General features: G+C 33.0%; 1 protein-coding gene across 1 annotated transcript in view; it reads left to right on the forward strand.

Moving 5' to 3' along the window:
- LOC146526448 (uncharacterized) overlaps positions 1 to 20,311 on the forward strand; it is a 63,043-nt gene that overhangs the window by 23,891 nt on the left and 18,841 nt on the right. The window contains exons 3-4 of the mRNA XM_085207120.1: positions 11,512 to 11,729; positions 18,546 to 18,684. Coding sequence (XP_085063246.1) covers positions 11,512 to 11,729; positions 18,546 to 18,684 — 357 coding nt within the window. The remainder of the gene's footprint in view (positions 1 to 11,511; positions 11,730 to 18,545; positions 18,685 to 20,311) is intronic.

Consider the following 20,311-nt stretch of genomic DNA (forward strand, 5'->3'; position numbering starts at 1 on the left):
GTGCGTTAGAAACGCTACGAGTGTGGGTTCGATACCACTAGGATCAATAAAATATTTTAATTTTCTTGACTCTGGTAACAAGACAAAGCCCAGCATTGAGTTACGCCACTCAACCCACAATGGTATAAACTATTTATTTACAATTACTTGGGTTAGCTAATTTGATTGATTTGGGAAGCAAACTTATAAAACCTTTTGTTGTAAAGTAAATAATAGTACCTTTATTACATAGATAGATTAGCTTTTGTTCGGGAGGAACAAAGAAGCCCTCAGGACTATCCAAATTTAATCATACAGTTTCTACTCAGAAATTAATTGAGTGCAGCTAGTTGGCTTCGACAGCATACATTGTTCTAACATCGAATTTATATTATAAGATTTGAGTTGATACGTTAATTTTAGTTTTAATGTTAACTTCTTCGCTTATAAAATCACGAGGATAAAATCCTTTAAACCTTCTGGCTTAGGCTTCTGGTAAGTTGACCAAAAAATGATCATTAACAACAATATTAATCATATGGTCATATTCTTTCATGGTCATCATAGACTGGGATCCGACCGTTGAATCCTGCATAAACGAGTTTTCCTAAATTAACCTATATTAATGAATAATACATGATTAGTAGAACAGATTACACCTGGGTTACCTGGAAGAATCCTGCCGCAATCACCTTTAATTACATTTTTTCGTAACTCGTTTTTGGAGAAAATTGCACCCATACGTTTTTTATATGAATCGCACATCATTTGAAAGATAATCGCATAAGGAATTGGAAAATTAAGGGTTGCCAGCTCTCAGTCTGCCGCAAGTCTAGGGTTGCCTGGTTTAAAGTTGTCACTAAATGTTAATAATTTGCACTCATGTGTTTTTTTAATGAATTATATATCAAATTAAAGCTTATTTTTTTCTGAACACTATAAAACAGGGTTGCCTGGAAAATTCCTGCCGCAAACAGGGGTTGCCAGCGTTTGAAATATTTTATTCCGGTTCCGTTTGACTATGAGAATAGACGATGAAATGCGCGGTCTGCCTTATGTTTTAAAGTAAAATATTATATAATAGAAGATCAATCTTAAAATCAATGTTTATTCTAATTGTTCAGCTGTTAAATGATGATTTTAATCATATTAAGTACACGCAGAAAATTAAAGATCATAGGGCAGAAGAAATCATCCTTATTTTTCATGTAGAATAATGAATCTATAATATTGAGTCTTTGCAAAATCTATTTTCTAAATACTAATATTTATTTATTAATTTAAATTACCATTTTGAAACAATTAAATTATCTAATTAAATAAATGTTTACAAATGTCGATCTACTATAAGGTATTAATATACATACATATACATCATGTTCCCTTAATATAATGAAGGGTGACCATTATTGCTGATATTTTTTTTATTAATTATATTGAAAAATACATTTCAATGAACTCTCTCTCTCTCTCTCTCTCTCTCTTCGTCCTCTACTTGTTTGATTTGACAACGCTTGCCGCAATTTTTTTTTCTCACGCAATTTTTAATAATTTGCATAGGAAAGAAATATATATAATAGAATTATAATAAACAAAACTAAGTTAGCAAAATAAATTCGAAGAAAATCCGACAGTAATGCCGACTAATAAACGCTATTTACGGTTTATGACCAAGAGTCGGCAAATATCAATTAGTTGGTTATTTTTTACTATAGATAAACATTTTGCGGCGCCATACAAAGCAAACCAAATGCAATAAAATTATTTTCGAAGATGTATTGTTTCCAAATGCAATAAAAGTACAGATGGCCAAATGAGTTGTTTTTGAGCATATTACTTAGTTACTTACCTTTCGTTTTGGAGTAAAGACGTTTTTACTTGACAAAAATGAAGATGTGAAAATGTGATAGAATTTAACAAGGAATCTTTCCAAAAGTGTAAAATTATCTTATTGTTTCGCCAAAAAATGAATTTTAAATACAGTGACATTTTTTTAAATAGTGACACAATGCACGGTTATCATTTACTATAAAAATATAAAGAAGTATTTTTTAATTATTTTCTAATGCAAAACGTAAGTATACTTTAATGTTTAATATTATATAGTTTAATAAAATGTAGACAATTGTGGCCGTGGGAGTTGCCTCAGTTTTGATTACACTAAGTTAGGGACGTGAGTGAGTGATTACGCTTTATTATAATTATAAGAACAATTCTTTCAGACCTAAATGCCTTAAAAACTATCAGCATAGATGGACAAGTTCTTGCTAGCGACATTTTTTTTTTCTATATTTTTTAATAGTTTTCATTAGTTGAATAGTTTTCATTTACTTTGCAAAAACGTAAATATTCGTACCAAAAAGATGGGCGCCATAGTTCTTTCTACAGATACGGACGGCGTTGTCAAATCAAACAAGCAGAGGGCGAAGAGAGAGAGAGATTGTTTATTGAAATGTAATTTTCCATATTTTCTTAATTAATAAAAAAATATCTGCAATAATTGTCACCTCTCATTATATAAAGGAAACATGTTGTAATTAATACCTTACAGTACATCGATATTTGTAAACATTTACTTAATTAGATAATTTAGTTGTTTTAAAAGGGTTATTTAAATTAATAAATAAATATTAGTATTTAGAAAATAGATTTTGCAAAGACTCAATATTATAGATTCATTATTTTACTTGAAAAATAAGGATGATTACTCCTGCCCTATGATCTTTAAATAGTTTTCTGCGTGTACTTAATATGATTAAAATCATCATTTAACAGGTGAACAATTAGAATAAACATTGATTTTAAGATTGACCTTCTATTATATAATATTTTACTTTAAAACATAAGGCAGACCGCGCATTTCATCGTCTATTCTCATAGTCAAACGGAACCGGAATAAAATATTTCAAACGCTGGCAACCCCTGTTTGCGGCAGGAACTTTCCAGGCAACCCTGTTTTATAGTGTTCAGAAAAAAATAAGCTTTAATTTGATATATAATTCATTAAAAAAACATATGAGTGCAAATTATTAACATTTAGTGACATCTTTAAACCAGGCAACCCTAGACTTGCGGCAGACTGAGAGCTGGCAACCCTTAATTTTCCAATTCCTTATGCGATTATCTTTCAAATGATGTGCGATTCATATAAAAAACGTATGGGTGCAATTTTCTCCAAAAACGAGTTACGAAAAAATGTAATTAAAGGTGATTGCGGCAGGATTCTTCCAGGCAACCCAGGTGTAATCTGTTCTACTAATCATGTATTATTCATTAATATAGGTTTAATTAAGAAAACTCGTTTATGCAGGATTCAACGGCCGGATCTCAGGGTATCAGAACTCGAGGACGATCATCAGGACGCAAGTTCCATTTCAGCCTAATCGGATACTAAAAAACTAACCAACAAGGCACCTTAAATAAAAGCTTGTAACAACTTCGTATTCATATATAATAGTTAAATGGATGTTTACTATAGACAGAAATATTTACTGTAATTCAGCCTCCCCTTCAATTCTAGTGTCAAGTAATAGACAAAACATATCATCGAAGGCTAATTGTTTCTAAGAAATTTATTGTTCTACCACAAGGCTTTCTTATTTTTCAAGATTTGTTTACATTATTTAATTTTATTATTATTTATTTATACTATTATAATTATATTGTTAACTAATACTATAATTATAATATAAACTATAACTTATTATTATATTTTGCTTTAAAGTAAATCCATTATATCTCTTGATCATTCACAATCCAAAGAAATCAAACGCTATTGTCTTTTAAGGTCGTCTTTTTATAATAGAGCTGCAGAATTAAAAGAAAAAGGTAGATTTACAGCTATTTTTATACAATACGAAATTGTACCATGCTTTTATTGTAGCAAAGTAGGCCTTTTCTTTCAAACTTGCTCTCCACTAACCACTCGTGGAGTGGGTGGAGTAATGATACTTTAACTTTAGGGCCGTTGGTGTATAGTACTATGCCCCTAAATGCATATCTTTATATATGCATTTAGAGCATATGCTTAATGCTGAGCTCTTAAAGATAGAATAGATGAAGCACATTATAGGTATCATCAAATAAACCAGTATACAAATAAAATTGAAATTATTTCCTTTGCATTTTTAATCAGAAACTTCATTAAGCTATATTAGTATTGAAAAAAATATTTATATATTTGTACAAAATTAGGTCAACTGCCAATAATAATATAGTCGATAACACAGTAAATTTTGAATGAAATGGCTAGCACTATCTAAACGCACTCAGCTTTACTCGTATATTCGAGGACATGAAGATGTCTGTCTGACCGCCAACGTAAAACGTTCGTTCGAAGTCTTAGGTTCGGTGGCGTAGTGGATAAGGTCTAAGAGGTTGCCTGAGATGATAAGGTCCGCTTCGCTCTGATCTAGGAACTGTCGGAAGAAAAAAATCATTTCTGACCCTGGAATTAGACCCTTCAGACGCTTGGAAGATGAGACTAATCATTGCAAGTACTCAAGATCGTGCTAAGTAGAATAGAACGATTTGGAAGACAGACCCTGGTAACAAAGGCTGGGGACTAATGCCAGGCAGATCCAGATAAAAAATTGGATAGCATATCATCAAGTTTACCTATTTATTTACTTTTCCGTACGGTTATAGGAAGGGCTCATGCTATGGAAGCAAAAATTAATTTGTAAGGAAAAATATAATATTTTAATAAAATGTACGTACAGAAATTAAAAAGATTGAGTGCCACTATGAAATATAGTTTTTAATAGAATTTTTCAAGCTGCTTTAAAGTGGCTACAATAGTTATAAAAAATATTTTACTTTATTTTTCCTTTACAATTTTTTATTCATTTCTCATTCTAATAGAAATTTCTATCCAGTTATATAATTTTTGTCTATAAAGTAACAGTAATCAATTATGTTTATATATTTTAACAAATTGTAGCCCGTGTCTTTGTTTGGAATGATTAAAATAAAAAAAATCTAATGAATTTCGATAAACCCTCTCGTAGTGCAGCAACAAGTCCTTATAGTCCTTAATCAGTTCCACGCTGAACCCCGCATACAAAAGGGAAGACAGAGGGAACCTAGTGATAAGTCACTCCGTTCTCCATTTTGCGTGTTGAGTGGCAGAATTAAACGCCGCGCCGATGCACAAAATGTGACTGTAACCGCGACTAGTTGTCAGTCCGATTCCCACGTGCGAGAAAAAAAAGACCATAGAATCTCTATATCTATATAAAAACTAAACTATCGACTGTCAAGTTCTACAATTTATATTAAGTGAAATAGATCGATAAACACCCAGACATTATAATGTCTATAGATTGCCACTTTGCGCTCCCATCTAGAGCTGTTAAATCTTATACGTCTAGTAATTTCACATCTACATTTAGCTCTCTGGAAGTGGATTGATAATTGCATACTTGTATAACTGCAAAATGGCTAGAAACACCTAGATTAAGGTAAATATTCACGCCAAACAAGTTTTATTTTAAATATGCTTAGTATTAATCAAAATTGTAGATTTTGATGTGGTTTTCACTAATAGAGAAAGTGATACGAGAGAAATATTTTTATGTATATTGTATTGGTGTGAGACATATAATAACAAATATTTGTAATGAAAAAATATATTTTTGTGCAATTTCTGTTCATAACGGGAAATATCTGGTAAACTATAGCGTCAATTCTGCTGAATATACTGTTAAATATGGAATACTAGCGGCCCGGCCGCGGCTTCGCCTGCGTGAACTACGTTATTATTAATTTCTGTCTCCATGAGTACCTACGTCCTATAAGTGACGTACATGCAAAATTTGAGATTCCTAGCACATGTAGTTTCTGAGATTTCGTGATGGGTGAGTGACCTTTCAATTTTATATATATAGAAAGATGAATAATATGTAATATAAAACTGCGAGCAAAATATTCTATAGTATCAAATCAATTTTAAAACCATGAAAATTGTTTTGAAATATCAATAAATACATAAAATTCATATGTTAGTTTATATAAAGTGGCGTTAAGCTGCCCACCCAAAGAGTATTGATATCGACATAAAAGAGCAATCGATGTGATGCATGCCTTGTTTATACTGTACGTTGAAATGGGTTTATGCTATATTTAGATTCTACATAGGCCATTTAGGCACAGTGGGACGACGTAAGCACGAAAGTTGTGGATTCGATTTCAGTTCGAAGAAAGATTAATTTTATTTCCGCACTCCACTAAGATAGAGCTTGACGTCGTTGAAAAATTAGATAATTGTTTTTTAGTTTCACGCTATCAAAGGGTAGGCAGAGATAACTTGTGAATCTAGTGTTAAAACACTTCGTTCCCCACTTTCTGTGTGTTGAGTGGCGCAACTCAACGCCGTACTTTCCTTCGTTACCTACCAGACCAAGGAAATAAAAATATTAAAGAATCGAAGCCACAAACATCGCATTTACAGACAGACACGCGCTTATAAAAAAAACTTGTAACAGATTCAAGAAAAAACTTACAACCCAAATAAAGTTACCAAAACACCACACAACATTCATTACTCACTCATTTACTAGACAACAGAATTTACATAATACAAAGAGTAACATTTATTAAATTGTATTCCTGAAAACACTCTCAAGATCAAAGCGGCAGTTATTAGGCTGGGGCTCGAAGCGTGTTTTCTAAACGAACAATACATCTTTGAAGTTCGACTGGAACATGGTGAACCAAATTTATGTTCACAAAAATAAAAAAAAAGAGGCCAGTGATGGCGCAGGGGCACAAAGTGTGCTGCTAAATCGACTAGTTTTGGGTTCGATCCCCTCGAACTCGAGGAAAGGAAATTCCTTCGCTCTAGTGTTTTAAGACGCGGTCGGTGGAGTGAAGAACGGAGTGTCTTAACACGAGGTTCCCTCTGCCTACCCTGCTGTATGCGAACGTGAAGCTGATAAAAGAAATAAAAAAAAATTGACAACGCTAGGATGTGACATTAATGTTCCAGGCTCGAGGAATGCAAGAGTCATGCTATCAAAGTTTTTACGAGCCAGTCCATAGTGGAAACGGCCTACATTGAGTGATTTATGTCGCTTCGCCGAAATATAAAGCCGGCTGTGGACATATGTATGAGTGGTAATGATTTGTTTGTATTACGCAAGTTGTAGGTTCTGTATATTTTGTGTGATCCTTTGTTTTCTAAGTTTACTTTTATTTTATGACCTCCAGACTACACATGCGACGGTTGTGGATTCGATTCCCACTTGAGGAAATTAAATCTATATATATAAAATCGAAAGGTCACTCACTCATCACGAAATCTCAGAAACTACAAGTGCTAGGAAACTCAAATTTTGCATAGGAGTTACTTATAGGACGTAGGTGCTCGCTAAGACGGGAATTTGCAATATTCGACTTCTAAGGGGTTGTTTTTGGGGTCGAAAATTTGTATGAAACTTCGTTACTACAAATGCTAGGAGTCTCAAATTTTGCATAGACGTCACTAGGACGTGGTCATGGAGACAGAAATTAATAATAACATAGTTCACGCGGGTGTAACCGCGAGCGGGCCGCTAGTATTTAATATTTTTTTTTCCTCGCTCTAGTAAGGAGTGCTTTATGCGGCGTTCAGCTCCGCCGCTTAACGTGGATAAGGAAGGTCTTAACACCAAAGTACCCTCTGCGTACCTTATTAGGGGATACAGTGTGAAGCTAAAGAAGTTACATTAGCCACGTAAATTACCGCATCGAGTTGGAATGACTATACTGTCAACGTTTTATAAAATGTCTATTTAAATTACAAAAAAAAGTTCCTCTTGTCGTTTACCATATTTTTATTCGTTTACTATTGATGTTTTTAATCAAATTAATAAATATATAGGCAATTGTGTACGAAATTATTTTATCTTTTATCAAAACTATTCTTACTACATATACTAGTAAATATTTATGAGTATATTATATGCTACACTAACTTAAAAATATAATAAATACAGAACATTTATACATAAAATATGAGTCGAAACTTGAGCTATAATTCAAGAGTGAACACAAAACTTGGCAACTATATAGATCTACGATTGTTTTGTCGGTGAAATCAAGAACGATGAATGGTTCAATATTGAACTTGGCTCCCATTTCCCTTACCACGCAATCAGAAACCTCCAAAAATCAGCGGAAAGTAGAGAGTGGAGTGTCTTAACACTAGTCTCCCTCTGCCTGCCTACTCTGCTATGTACAGCGCAAAGCTAAAAAAATACAATTCCATTATATTTTAATTATTCGAGGAACACTCCCCCTTAAGTAGATGCATGTTAACCGCAAGAACAGATGCTTTTTGTTTGGTACAAGTGTTTCCAAATTTGGATGGTTATTTTTGTTGAGAGTACGAGTACATACTTCAAATAAAAATGTTAAAGGAGATAATGGATGATTGTGTTAGTTTATAGTTCATATGCCAGATTTAAATGTCTTTCTATTAATTAAGATTGCTTTTAAATGTAATTTTGAATACAAATATTTTTTAGTCTGATATAGATATTACGTGGTGAGTTAAATCTTTATGTCCTTTATAACGTTATACTAGGATTGGAATCGATCAGTCAGTCACCTACCAATTGCATTAAGTACTTAGTTCAGTTGTAAATATTTAACATTATAAAATTGTTTTATAATTTATAATTAAATTTATTGTGAGTTCGATTCCCACTCGAAGAAATAAAATAATTAATGTTTTTATTTCCTCATTCTGGCTACAAGGTAAAATGCGGTGTTGAGTACCTCCACTAAAACTTCTAAAAGTTTCTAGAATTCGGCGTAAAGAGGGAAATAGAAGTGTTTTAACACTAAGTACACAGTTTCCCTCTGCCTGGATATTTGCGGGATGTAGCATGAAGTCCTTCCGTTATCCACTTTCCGCCCATACGGGTTTCGTGGGTCATTTGAGCGTTGAGTGGCGTAATTCTGCTGCGCCTTTGTATTGTTGGGACGAGAAAATGAAAATATTTAATTCCCCTCAATGGGATTGGAACATCATGTTTAAAGTCAGCCGCTTATAGCTGCGCTACGACAGTCACAAAATTAAAAAAAAAAATAAAAGTTTAATCTTTTAAATTGGACTCAACACCAAAAGCAATGTCGATCATTCGCCACGTGCGGCCTATTACGCCTCTCGTCGAGTATGAAATACGAGTAAGCTATAAATAGATGACACCCCTTAATGACCCGTTGTCTAAATGACTTAGCGAGAGGGTAACAGTTGCTTCTTATAAATATTTTAAAATAAATCAGATGCCTGCAGGCTGAGGGAACCTAGTAAAGACACTCCGTTCCTCCGCCGAATTGTGAAACCATTGCGTGTTGAGTGGCGGAACTCAACACCGCGCTTTGAATCGACACCAGAGCAAAGAAATGGAAATATATTTTTTTATAAATATTTCATTTTCTCGAGTGGAGATCGAATCCACAACCAGTCGTGTTTACAGTCACTTTGAGCCCCTGTGCTACGATTCCTGATAAATATTTTTAGTCTAATATTTTATTATAGCCCGCATATGTGTTCGTGGATATGATACTCGAGACGTATGAGACTTTTGATGTTAGTGAAATGATTTATTTGTTTTTAGTTGAATTGTCTTTGTTTTTTTTTCGGTTCTCGTTAAGAAGTTACTGTTATAGCTGTATGCTTAAAATATTTGAAAAGGAAGGATATTGAAAAGTGATAGAAATTTAAATAGGAAGAGTTACATTTTTATTTCTGCATTATTTTTTTAAAAATATATTTTTTTAACGTATCTTTTAATTTTAGGTTTTTTTTTTAATAATTGACATTAACATTTTTTCAGAAAATTCTATTTTAAACTACAATATTGCAAAAACTTCTAAAAATGACGCTAAGCTTTACATCATTGTTCACCATATTATACTTAAAAGGTTCAAGTTAACAACCTATAGCTTACTGTTTTTGTTTTCTACCAACTTTACCACTTAACCCAGTGTAAAATATTGCTTTGGCAACACAGTAATTTTGAATTTCAAACATATTTTATTCCCCGAGTTCATATTACCAAGTAATCATGCCGGCAGAGAATCGTCGATCGTAAATTTAAAATGATCAATCGTTTGGTCTCCACTCTCATAGGGCTCATGAATCATAGGAAGAGTAAAAAATGGCTATCTTTTTCGACAAACTTCACTTTGTACTACTTTTTATGAAAAATATCTGGTAATATTGTATTAGCAAGCGCTAAAAGTCTGGTGTTTTGTTGTTTTTTTCCTTTCCTTAATTCTCTTATTTATGAATAGGTAATGGATCGTTCGTATTTTATAAAAGAATGAAAATGGCGATGCGAACTGTTAGTTTAGTGTTTACTGATTAAAATAAGAACCTATAAACACCATTGTCGCTCATTTGTCGCAATAAGGACGTAAGCAGAGGGAATTTGTGGACCTAGTGTTAAGACACTTCGTTCCCATTTACCGCTGAATTCTTGAAGGCCACGCTTTGCCTCGTTACTAGAGCGAGGAAATGAAAATATTAAATATTTCATTGCCTCGAGCGAAAATCGAACCTACATCCTGTGCCATTTACAGTTACACGCTTTTGCACCCTCTGTTTTCATCTGGGGGTTAAAAATATATATATCTAACGAATCAAGTATGACCTAGTACGCAAGCACATATAGTAGCATCTAGTATTATAGAAGCAGAATGACCTATGACCTATTATATAAAACTACTATTTACTTATCAAACGGCTGTAAGCGCAATGGTTGTGGGTTCAATTCCCAAGGACAATGTAAATATTTATTATTTTCATTTCTGCCCTCTAGTAATGAGGCAAAGCGTTGAGTTACGCGACTCGAAACTTCTATCTAACTTGCTTTCTTTCCAAATATTTTCAACATACTGTAAATCTGTAAAATACTAAAATACATATAAATCATAAATATAAATGATAATTTCAGAGATCTGTTTCATGCAGATGTGATTACCCCAGACTTGGGTTTATTTGCATAATTTATATTGGGTTTCCGCAATCCTGTCTCACAGGTGGGCAATGGGCAATGGGCATATTTGCCTAACAGCTACGGTCGGACGTTGTAATGAGACATTACGAGCCCATAGACAGTAGTGCGTTCTGAGCTGATAACGTTTAGATCCAATATTGATTATAGTCTGTCATATATTGCGGATTCTGTTGGATTGAATTAATTTATAGTACTAGTATTCAAATTTTCATGCTTGTTGAAGTTTACTCTATGTTTGAAGTAAATTGCAAATATTAATAGCAATTAAGCTTGTAATTATTGTTGCTATTATTACTTGAGGCCAGTCGTGGTAGAAGTGTCGATGCAAAGCGCGGCGTTGGGTTCCGCAATATCTCTAGAATTCAGCGAAAAGTGGAGAGTGTAGTGTTTTAACACTAAACTCCCTCAGCCTACCTGATGCATGTGGGATATAATGTGAAGCTAAAAAAAGCTAATATTGTAATTTTATTGTACGATATTTTCTATATTATCTATTTTTAATTTTACTTTATTTTATCCACAGAATTACTTCTCGGCACACTAAGAACGCACCAAAAAGCCGCCTGTGACGAAGAAATGGTAACACTTATATGTCCAAGAGGAACAACTATTAGTATACAAGTGGCACAATATGGAGCTTCAGCATCTCAAACCTCCTGTTCTTCAGAGCTGACAGAGTACCAGCCTGTTGCTGTGGAAGTTGTTGGTGATACTTCTTGCACTTGGCCTAGTGCATTGCAGGTTCGTTTTTATTACCATTTTACTCTTTCTCTAATTTCAGCTAATATAGTAGAGGTTGGTACTCTTCGTGATTAATTTATTAAATTTATTTATTGTTATTTAATAAAAGCGTTCTCTGAATTACTCAAATATTTGCAAAAATTACAAGGGACGTCTCGAAGTCTATTTGAAACGTTCATGGTTGAAATATACATTTAGTGTATTTCGATATGTACTAATATATTTTGTTTTGTTTTTTATCAGCCTCACGCTATATAACAGGGTAGGCAGAGAAAACAGACTGTAGACACTCTCCCCCAAACCTTTAGGCATTACTACCATATGAAGGAAATTAAAAAATAAATAATCCATTCTCTTGGGTAATAAATAATCGAACCCACCTACCTGCCTTTACGTTTAGTCATATGCCTTAGCCACAGCTCCATGACGGCCCCTATCATTATATTGTTTCGATAATAATTATAATGATGTTAAATTAATTAGTTCATGCACATTTAACATAATATATATATATATATTACGGTATTATAGTGTTTACACTATGCTAATATCGTTTACATAGTCTAGAGTCATGTTCAGCTAGTTTACGTTATTAATAAAGACAGAGACAAGAAGACAAGACAAAGAGACCAGTTGTCGCGCAGAGGCACTGAATGTCACTGGTTGTAGGTGCGATCCTCTTTGGAGAATATAAAATATTTATTTAAAATTATATTTTACATTTCTTCATTCTGGTGTCGGGGCAAAGCGCGGCGTTGAGTTCTGCCACTCAACACGCAATACCTCCAGAATTCGGTGGAAAGTGGGGAACGGTGTGGTAATCCTAGGTTTCCTCTGCCTATCCTGCTTTGCGGAATACAATGTGAAGCTAAAAAAAATTAAGATAAAATTTATTTCTTGAGGCAGTTAGACGAAGTTTGACTATATTTAAATCTATTGTGGACTGCTTGGGGTTGAGTTCCGCCATTCGATAAAGTAATATCTCGCAAATTAGAGGGAGAATGAGGAACGAAGTGTTTTAACATTGGATTTCCTCTTTCTACCATGCCACATACGGAAAATATCGAAAAGCTAATATGTAGCAGCTTCTATGTTTGCTTAAAGAGGGGAGTTCGCTCATAACTGTTAATAGTTTTCTCGGAGCGTACTATATAGAAATTTTTGCATTCACAACGACCCTTTTACTCGGCTTATTCTAGTTTTGACTGCCTTTATGTTGGTTTTGAAAAGATTTTTTTTTTATAAAATATTTTATTACTTGAATACCATAAAGCAGAATTTTAATCCTTGAAAATGTAGAAAATTGTGCGACACATATATTAGTTTTTTTTAGCTTCCCTCTATATCTCGTACATAGAAGGGTAGGTTGAAAAAACTTGGGAAACTAGTGTATCCGAATATTTTAATAGATTTCATATGAAATAATAAATTACCGAATCGGACAATTTTTTACGCGCTTTCTAAAATGAATAACACTTAAAAGATTTTAGAAAAACTATGTAAGCTAGTCGTATTTATATAAGTTGATATAATAATTAAATATGTATTAAATATTTCATTAGTTATTTCACAAAAACAAACATTTATACATACAGTATTTAATCGTTTTAATCTCTTTGATTTTCATAAAGCTAGATCTGATTTAATGATAGCGGATTAATGTGGTTTTATATTCATAAATATACTTGTTGTTGAATTTGAACCTTTTGTTATATGAAATATTAAAGTTTAATTAATATGAGATGTACTAAATTAGACTTATTGTTTAGAATCAATTCAATTTAAAATCTTTTTTTTTAGACACCACTATGCAGAGTAAGCAGAGATTATACTATATATATAGGTTATACGTCAAATTCAGGTGCCATTAGGAGTTAAGTGGCGGAATTCAACAAAAATATTCATTTCGTCGAGTGGGAATCGAACTTACTACCTGCCTCGTTTACTGCCGACGCTACGACTGCTTTCTTTTTTTTGTATGTAATAATTAGTATAACTTCGTACTACTTTTGATTTCTATTTAAATATATAAAATTAAAGAGATATGTTAAATATTTAATAGCTGTTTCTACATATCATTAATCTGTATGAGCAAAAAATATTATTTTAAAATTTTTCATACAACATAGTAAATGTTGTTTAAATAGATCAATTAATAAAAAAATAAAATTAATTAAAATATTCCTTAAAAATTTACTATTATATAAAATAATAACGTAAAACAATATGCACCCTTAAAATGTGCCCTAATCTCGACTTCGTTGGCAGTATTCATAGTAACAAAGAAACCGCAAGTAATTTTCGGGTGGCCAGTCAGCAAGTCACAGAATAGGTCTTTCACGACATTTTTTAACGTAGATTGAACGGTCGCTGGCATGTCTTTTCCTTTTTAGATCCGTTTATGACGTTCGTTTACGGTAAGGTTTGCCAAATAAAATGAGTCAGCATTTTTATAACTGAGAATGTGATTTTATTTTTAACTTTTAATTACCAGAATAGCTACATGGAGAACGGAGAGCCGAACGCTACGGTCTCTACATACCTCTTTCGCCTCGTCCACTGTCATCAATCTCTTCCTACATGCCCTTCGGGGTGCCCTCATGCTTTGTACGTGACCTTCCTTCAGTATCTTTGATACTGTGTTTTTGAAGGTCAACCGAGGTCTCCCCTACCTCTCTTACCGCTCTTACCGCTCACTTTTCCATTCATGGATTTTTTTTATTAATATTTTCTTTAGATACATACATCCATGTATGTATGTACTTACCACAAGTTACCAGATCGAAGAAATGAAAATATAAATTTAAATAAATATTTTATTTCCTCGACTAGGTATCGAACTGACAACCAGTCGCGTTTCCAGGCAGGTGCTTGTGCCACTGCGCCATGACTGGCCCCAATATATAAATCATTATAATATTATTGAATATAATATGGAGAACATTATTATTCATGAATATATTTCACTTATTCAATAGTTAAATGGATTTTGGTGAATGATTTACGTAAATTTCAATAATTTATACAAATATGTAAACATAATTATAGTAATCGCAGTATTTTACTGACAGTAACAGACAGGTTTATCAAAGGTTCTTTGTAGCCAAGTTGGCAACTAGATGTTACGCTATTCAACTTACAGTGCCTCCAGAACTCGGCAGAGAGTGGGAAATGGAAGTATGTTAATGGGAACAGAGTGACTTAATACTAGATTCTCAGGTTCCATCTTCCTACCTTCCTATGCTATATGCGGGGTACCGCGTAAATTAAAAAAAAAACCATCTTTGAAAAGTGAAGAATTGTCAAAATCTCTACGAGCACAAGAGAAACAAAACTCTCCGTCTTAAAGACCACTCAAAGGAAATATCGAGCTTTAACTTGTTAAGTGCTCAATCTTCTAAAGACAATCCCTTTTCGGACATCAAATTCTTCAAAAATAAACTATATCATATTTTATATATACCTACCTCAAAACATTTAATAAGAACCTACGATATTTCAGAAGAATTTACACTTAAGAATTGCTGATAAAATTAGATTTCAAGAAAAGATTTACGCCCCCATTAATCTATTGGCGACACATTACCCATACAAAGGTATACGTTCAACGAATGAGGTGGTTTTGTATTTACGTAAGTAGATTGTGATAATACTAATACGAGGGTAGATACAAATAAATAGTTGTTATTTAAAATCAAAAAGAAGTTAGGTAAAGTTATTCAATAGTTTTTCTTGATAGAAAATAAAAAAATAATTAACGTCGTATCCCACATATGAGCAGAAAGAACCTAGTTTTAGGGAAACTTCTTTCCCCACTTTTTGAGATATTATGTGTTGAGTATCAGAACTCAAGACTGCCTTGTTTCTTGTTACATTCATTTCAGATGGCATATTTAATAAAGTTTCAATCTACACTAGAGACTCAAACGAGACTTCGTTCGCGTCAGCTTATTTTATACTATAACTAAAGGATAATATAGATATTTTTTATAAAGTATTCTATGTCATTTCTAATAACTCTGAGAATATGAGTACAAAGTTTCATGATAATCGGTTGAGTAGTTTCGGCGTGAAGGCGTTACAGACAAACTTACATTCACATTTTTAATATTAGTAATTACTCGTTTTAAAATTTCCCATATAAAATGGATCAAGCCTACTTTTTAACAATAGAAAAGAATTTAACTTTTGGGTTTATGACTTTTAAGACAATGGGAAATATCCATTAAGTTCAAATTGTCGTAATCGGAGCACGAATGAGTTTGACATTTTGTAAACGTTACAGAGAAGCAATTCGGAAACTTTTTTTTTTAATATAAAAGTTCTGCTATTGAAAATGTATATGAAATTGGGAAATGATGTACTTAAGTATTTTATATATTTTATTTTTCATTATATTACAATAAAAACAAAAAGAGATCCTTGGTTTAAGTATTGGTTAAGTAGAGAATTAATTGTCTAAAGAACTTTGTCTAATGACTCTATTGAAAATATTTTTATAGGGGATTATCCTATCGTGCTTAAATTTAGATCTTAATAAATATCTAGGCCATTCGTAGCGCTGGTGCTCAAGTATGTAACTGTAATCGCAACTGGTTGTGGGTTCGATCCTCTTTCGAGGAACTGAAATGTTTATTTAAATATATATTTTAATTTTTTCGCTCTGGTGTTGAGGCAAAGCGCGGTGTTGAGTTCCCCCACTCAACACATAATGGCTCCAGAATTCGGTGGAAAATAGGGAAGGGAGTGTCTTAACACTTTTCTCAGCCTCAGACAGCGTGAAGCTGATTTATTTAATTTTTAAATATCTTATAACTATATCCTCATTAAGCAATGAAACTAAATATCCAAAGAAAATTTAGTCGTTTTTCGTTATAATATATTTACGCTCATTAGCAGCAAAGACTGAGGATTTAATAAGCGAAGAAGCTTCTTGTAGTCTACCGGCGTAAATGGTAGCTGCGCCAAGTTGGTTACCTTAATAAGATTTACGCGGATGATATAATGGTAATAGTATGCTATATACACTTATATATTTATTAGGTAACTAGTAGACCCGAACGCGGCTACGCCCGCTTGAACTATACGAATATTTATTAAATATATTTATGAAGTTATTTTCAGTTTTCAATAAAGAGATGCGTTAAGCAAGCTCATTTTGGGTGACGTTTTCTAACAATAAAAATTGGCAAATCGTTGCTTAGCAACGGTCGTATAGCGACAGTTGTTATTAACATGGCGGTATAAATTGCATGTCAAGTTAATAAGTATTTTAATATATTGGTATATATCGAAAATATTACAAATATGAGAAAAAAAACGTATCCTATGTTCATTCCGATACCCTCAAGTATCTCTATATGAGTATTTTATCACAATTAAATTAGCGGTTTGGCCCTGATTGCGTAAAAGACAGACAGACAGAGTTACTTTTGAATTTATAATATAGGTATGGATAGTTGGTTTTTTAGCTATTTTAGTTCTGAAATAGTACTCCATATAAAAATAATACATTATTATTATTATATTGGAAAAGAAACCTAGTTATAAAGAATTCTGCAATATAATATATTTGAACCATCAATTAAATTAAAGCCAAATATCTTTAAAATATAAGTAACTAACTGTTATTTAAAAAATTCTATATTCACGTTTTATATAGCGCCAGAACAAAAGTGTTGAGATACTCACTTTCCTACTTTTCCAATTAAATCGCACGACACGACGACCTCCACCTCATAAATTGCTATTACACCTGGATTCCGCAAGCATATCTGCATATTCAGGTGTAAAAGCTGGATATTTAATTTTTTAAGTCACCATAGAACATCATCATAGTATACAAAAAAGTTGTATAGTACTATCATCATCATCATCATCATCATCAACAGCCATCTTTTGTCCACTGTTGGACATAGGCCTTTCCCAATTCTCGCCACCACACTCGATCCTCAGCTCTTCGGACGGATAGTACCTGAAAGAAAAAAGATTTTATGAACTGGGCTATTCTCATAAGGAGATTTACGTTCATTTGAACAGTAACTAACTTTCCCTTATCCATTATTCCAATATGAAGCGGATATAACTATCGACTTATTCGATGAAAGGTTAAATTGGTTTTCGTCTAAAATATTTAATCAAACATGAAAATATTTACTTTATACTGAAAGTGTAATATTATATGAGTATATAACGTAGTGGCGCAGTGGTCGTTTGACTATTATTGCGATGATTTTGGTTTCGATATTCATTTCGAGGACCAACTGTATTAAGAAAAAAAACTTTGAAATGGTTTTTAGCTCCACGCTCTATCCTGCTCATAGTGGGGCAGGCGGAACCTGGGAACCTGGGAACCTAGTTTTAAGACACTCCGTTACCATTAAGACATTTCTGTTCTCTACTTTCTACCGGATTCCTATTCTTGCCTCGTTACCAGAGCGAAGAAATGAAAACAACAAACATTTAATTTCCCCAAATGGAATTATAAACCACAATCGTCGCGTTTACATTTGCATTATTAAATTTACTTTAAAATATTTGCTATCCTATACCTACCCACTTCATTAAATTAAAAAAAATAATTAGCTTCACGCTGTATCCCGCACACAACAGAGTTGGCAGAGGGAACCTATTTAAGCACTCTTTTCCCTATTTTCCGCCGAATTCTGGAGGCATTGCGTGTAAAGTGACGTAACTCAACGCCGCGCTTTGGCTCGACACCAGAGCAAAAACTTGTGCCCCTGCGCCACTACTAGCCTCTTCTATTATATTAAATTACGCAAAAGTAGAATCGGCATACTAACTAATGTGTTTTAGTATTCCCTGTTGCAGACTGTGGTAGAGGCTTGCCAGAAGAAACGTCAGTGTAAATTCCACACGAGCCCGAAGGCTTTTGGCGTGGATCCATGTCCAGGATCTAGGAGATTCGTGGAAGTAGCCTACAAGTGCCGCCCATGTAAGTTAATCTTTTTTTACTTCACGTTGTATCCCGCAAACGCCAGGATAGGAAAGCAGAGGGAACCTAGCATTAAGACATTCTGTTCCCCTCTTTATACTGAATTATTGAGGCATTACATGTTGTCTTATTACCAGAGCGAGGAAATATAGTCAGTCAGTCGCGTTTCTTATGTCACGATGGCCTCAAATAGAAGATAGTAATTACGATTTGAGTTTGTAGACTGAGAATATTACCATTTCAATTATATTACTTACAAAGTATACCGTAAAACTAATTTTTACGTGCAAAACTAATTGAAAATCTATAATAATGAGTAGATATGTTAAGATAGCTAAAAACCGACAAGATTTTTGCCTGCAAGCTTTGAACGGGATTGGCAAAGCTCCGAGCAGGTCAGATTCTTTGGCACCGCTATTTTCGACAGTTAGCTTTTTGTTTAAAAACATGTGAGGGTAGTTGTTCTGTAAAAAAAAATGTACAATTTAAAAATTCTAAAAAACCACCATTCGGTTGAAAGTCTCTTGAATATTTAACCTCTGGATGTAGTACATCCACAATTTTGAATCTGCTGTTCCGTGATGGAATTCGTGCCTCAAGCCTGAACCACTTTTGGGAATTGCAGATAAAATTCTATGCAACTCTAAAAGAGCCGAGCTGCTGGACCGATAATACAAAGCTGTGATTTTATACTTTCAGTTGTAATGTTTAATGGAAATCGCTTAAAACTGAATTGAATTCTGCTATAATATTTGAATATAGAATTGGATGAAAGTTTATTGTATTTTTCTCGATATAAATGTACGTGTATGTAGATATATTATTATACTAGTGGGCCCGGACGCGGCTACGCCCGCGAAAATATAAGCCTAAATAATTTGAATAAGTTAAAAAATAATAATAAGTGGAGATTTATTATTAGAAAAAATATCTGAGTAACCGAAATGAACAAACAAAGGAAGTAAAAGTAACTAAAGGAAATTCTTAATATTAGAAAAAGTACCTAAACTTTGCCGTGCGCGCGTACTAAACATTTTTCTATATTAAATAATTATTAATTTTTGCGAATAATATTAAATAAAATCCCAAATGATTAAAATTACGATATTTTAAGTGTATAACATCGGTATAGATAACCGAACTGAGATAAATTAATTATAAGCAGCAAATAATTACATAAAATATAATAGTAATTCGAAAATATATAAAAATTTACAAAATCATCAAAGTCATCTGCCCGTTCGCGTCGGTCATACTATACCACTCGTAGGCTAGGTCATTTGGAATCAGTGACATCTTAATTATTAGTATGTTATACAGTAAACTATAATTTCCATCTAGATGAAATGCTAAAAGTGACTATTATATTTATTTTCATAAGGATGAATATCAAATTATAGAAATCATCTAATTATTGTTAATAAATAAACCTATATCGGCGCGCGCCATGTATGGATTAAGCAAACTCACTTTGGGTGACGTTTTCTTACAACAACAAACATTCCAAGCCGTTGCTTAGCAACGCGTAGCGACGTTGTTATTAACATGGCGGAATAAATAGCATGTCAAATTAATTATTTTAATATAATGGTATATATCGAAAATATTACAAATATGAGAAAAAAAG

Source organism: Heliconius melpomene, unplaced genomic scaffold (assembly GCF_056956725.1).
Source record: "Heliconius melpomene rosina isolate 202511_hmr_F unplaced genomic scaffold, ASM5695672v1 ptg000034l, whole genome shotgun sequence".
NCBI classification, from domain to species: domain Eukaryota; kingdom Metazoa; phylum Arthropoda; class Insecta; order Lepidoptera; family Nymphalidae; genus Heliconius; species Heliconius melpomene.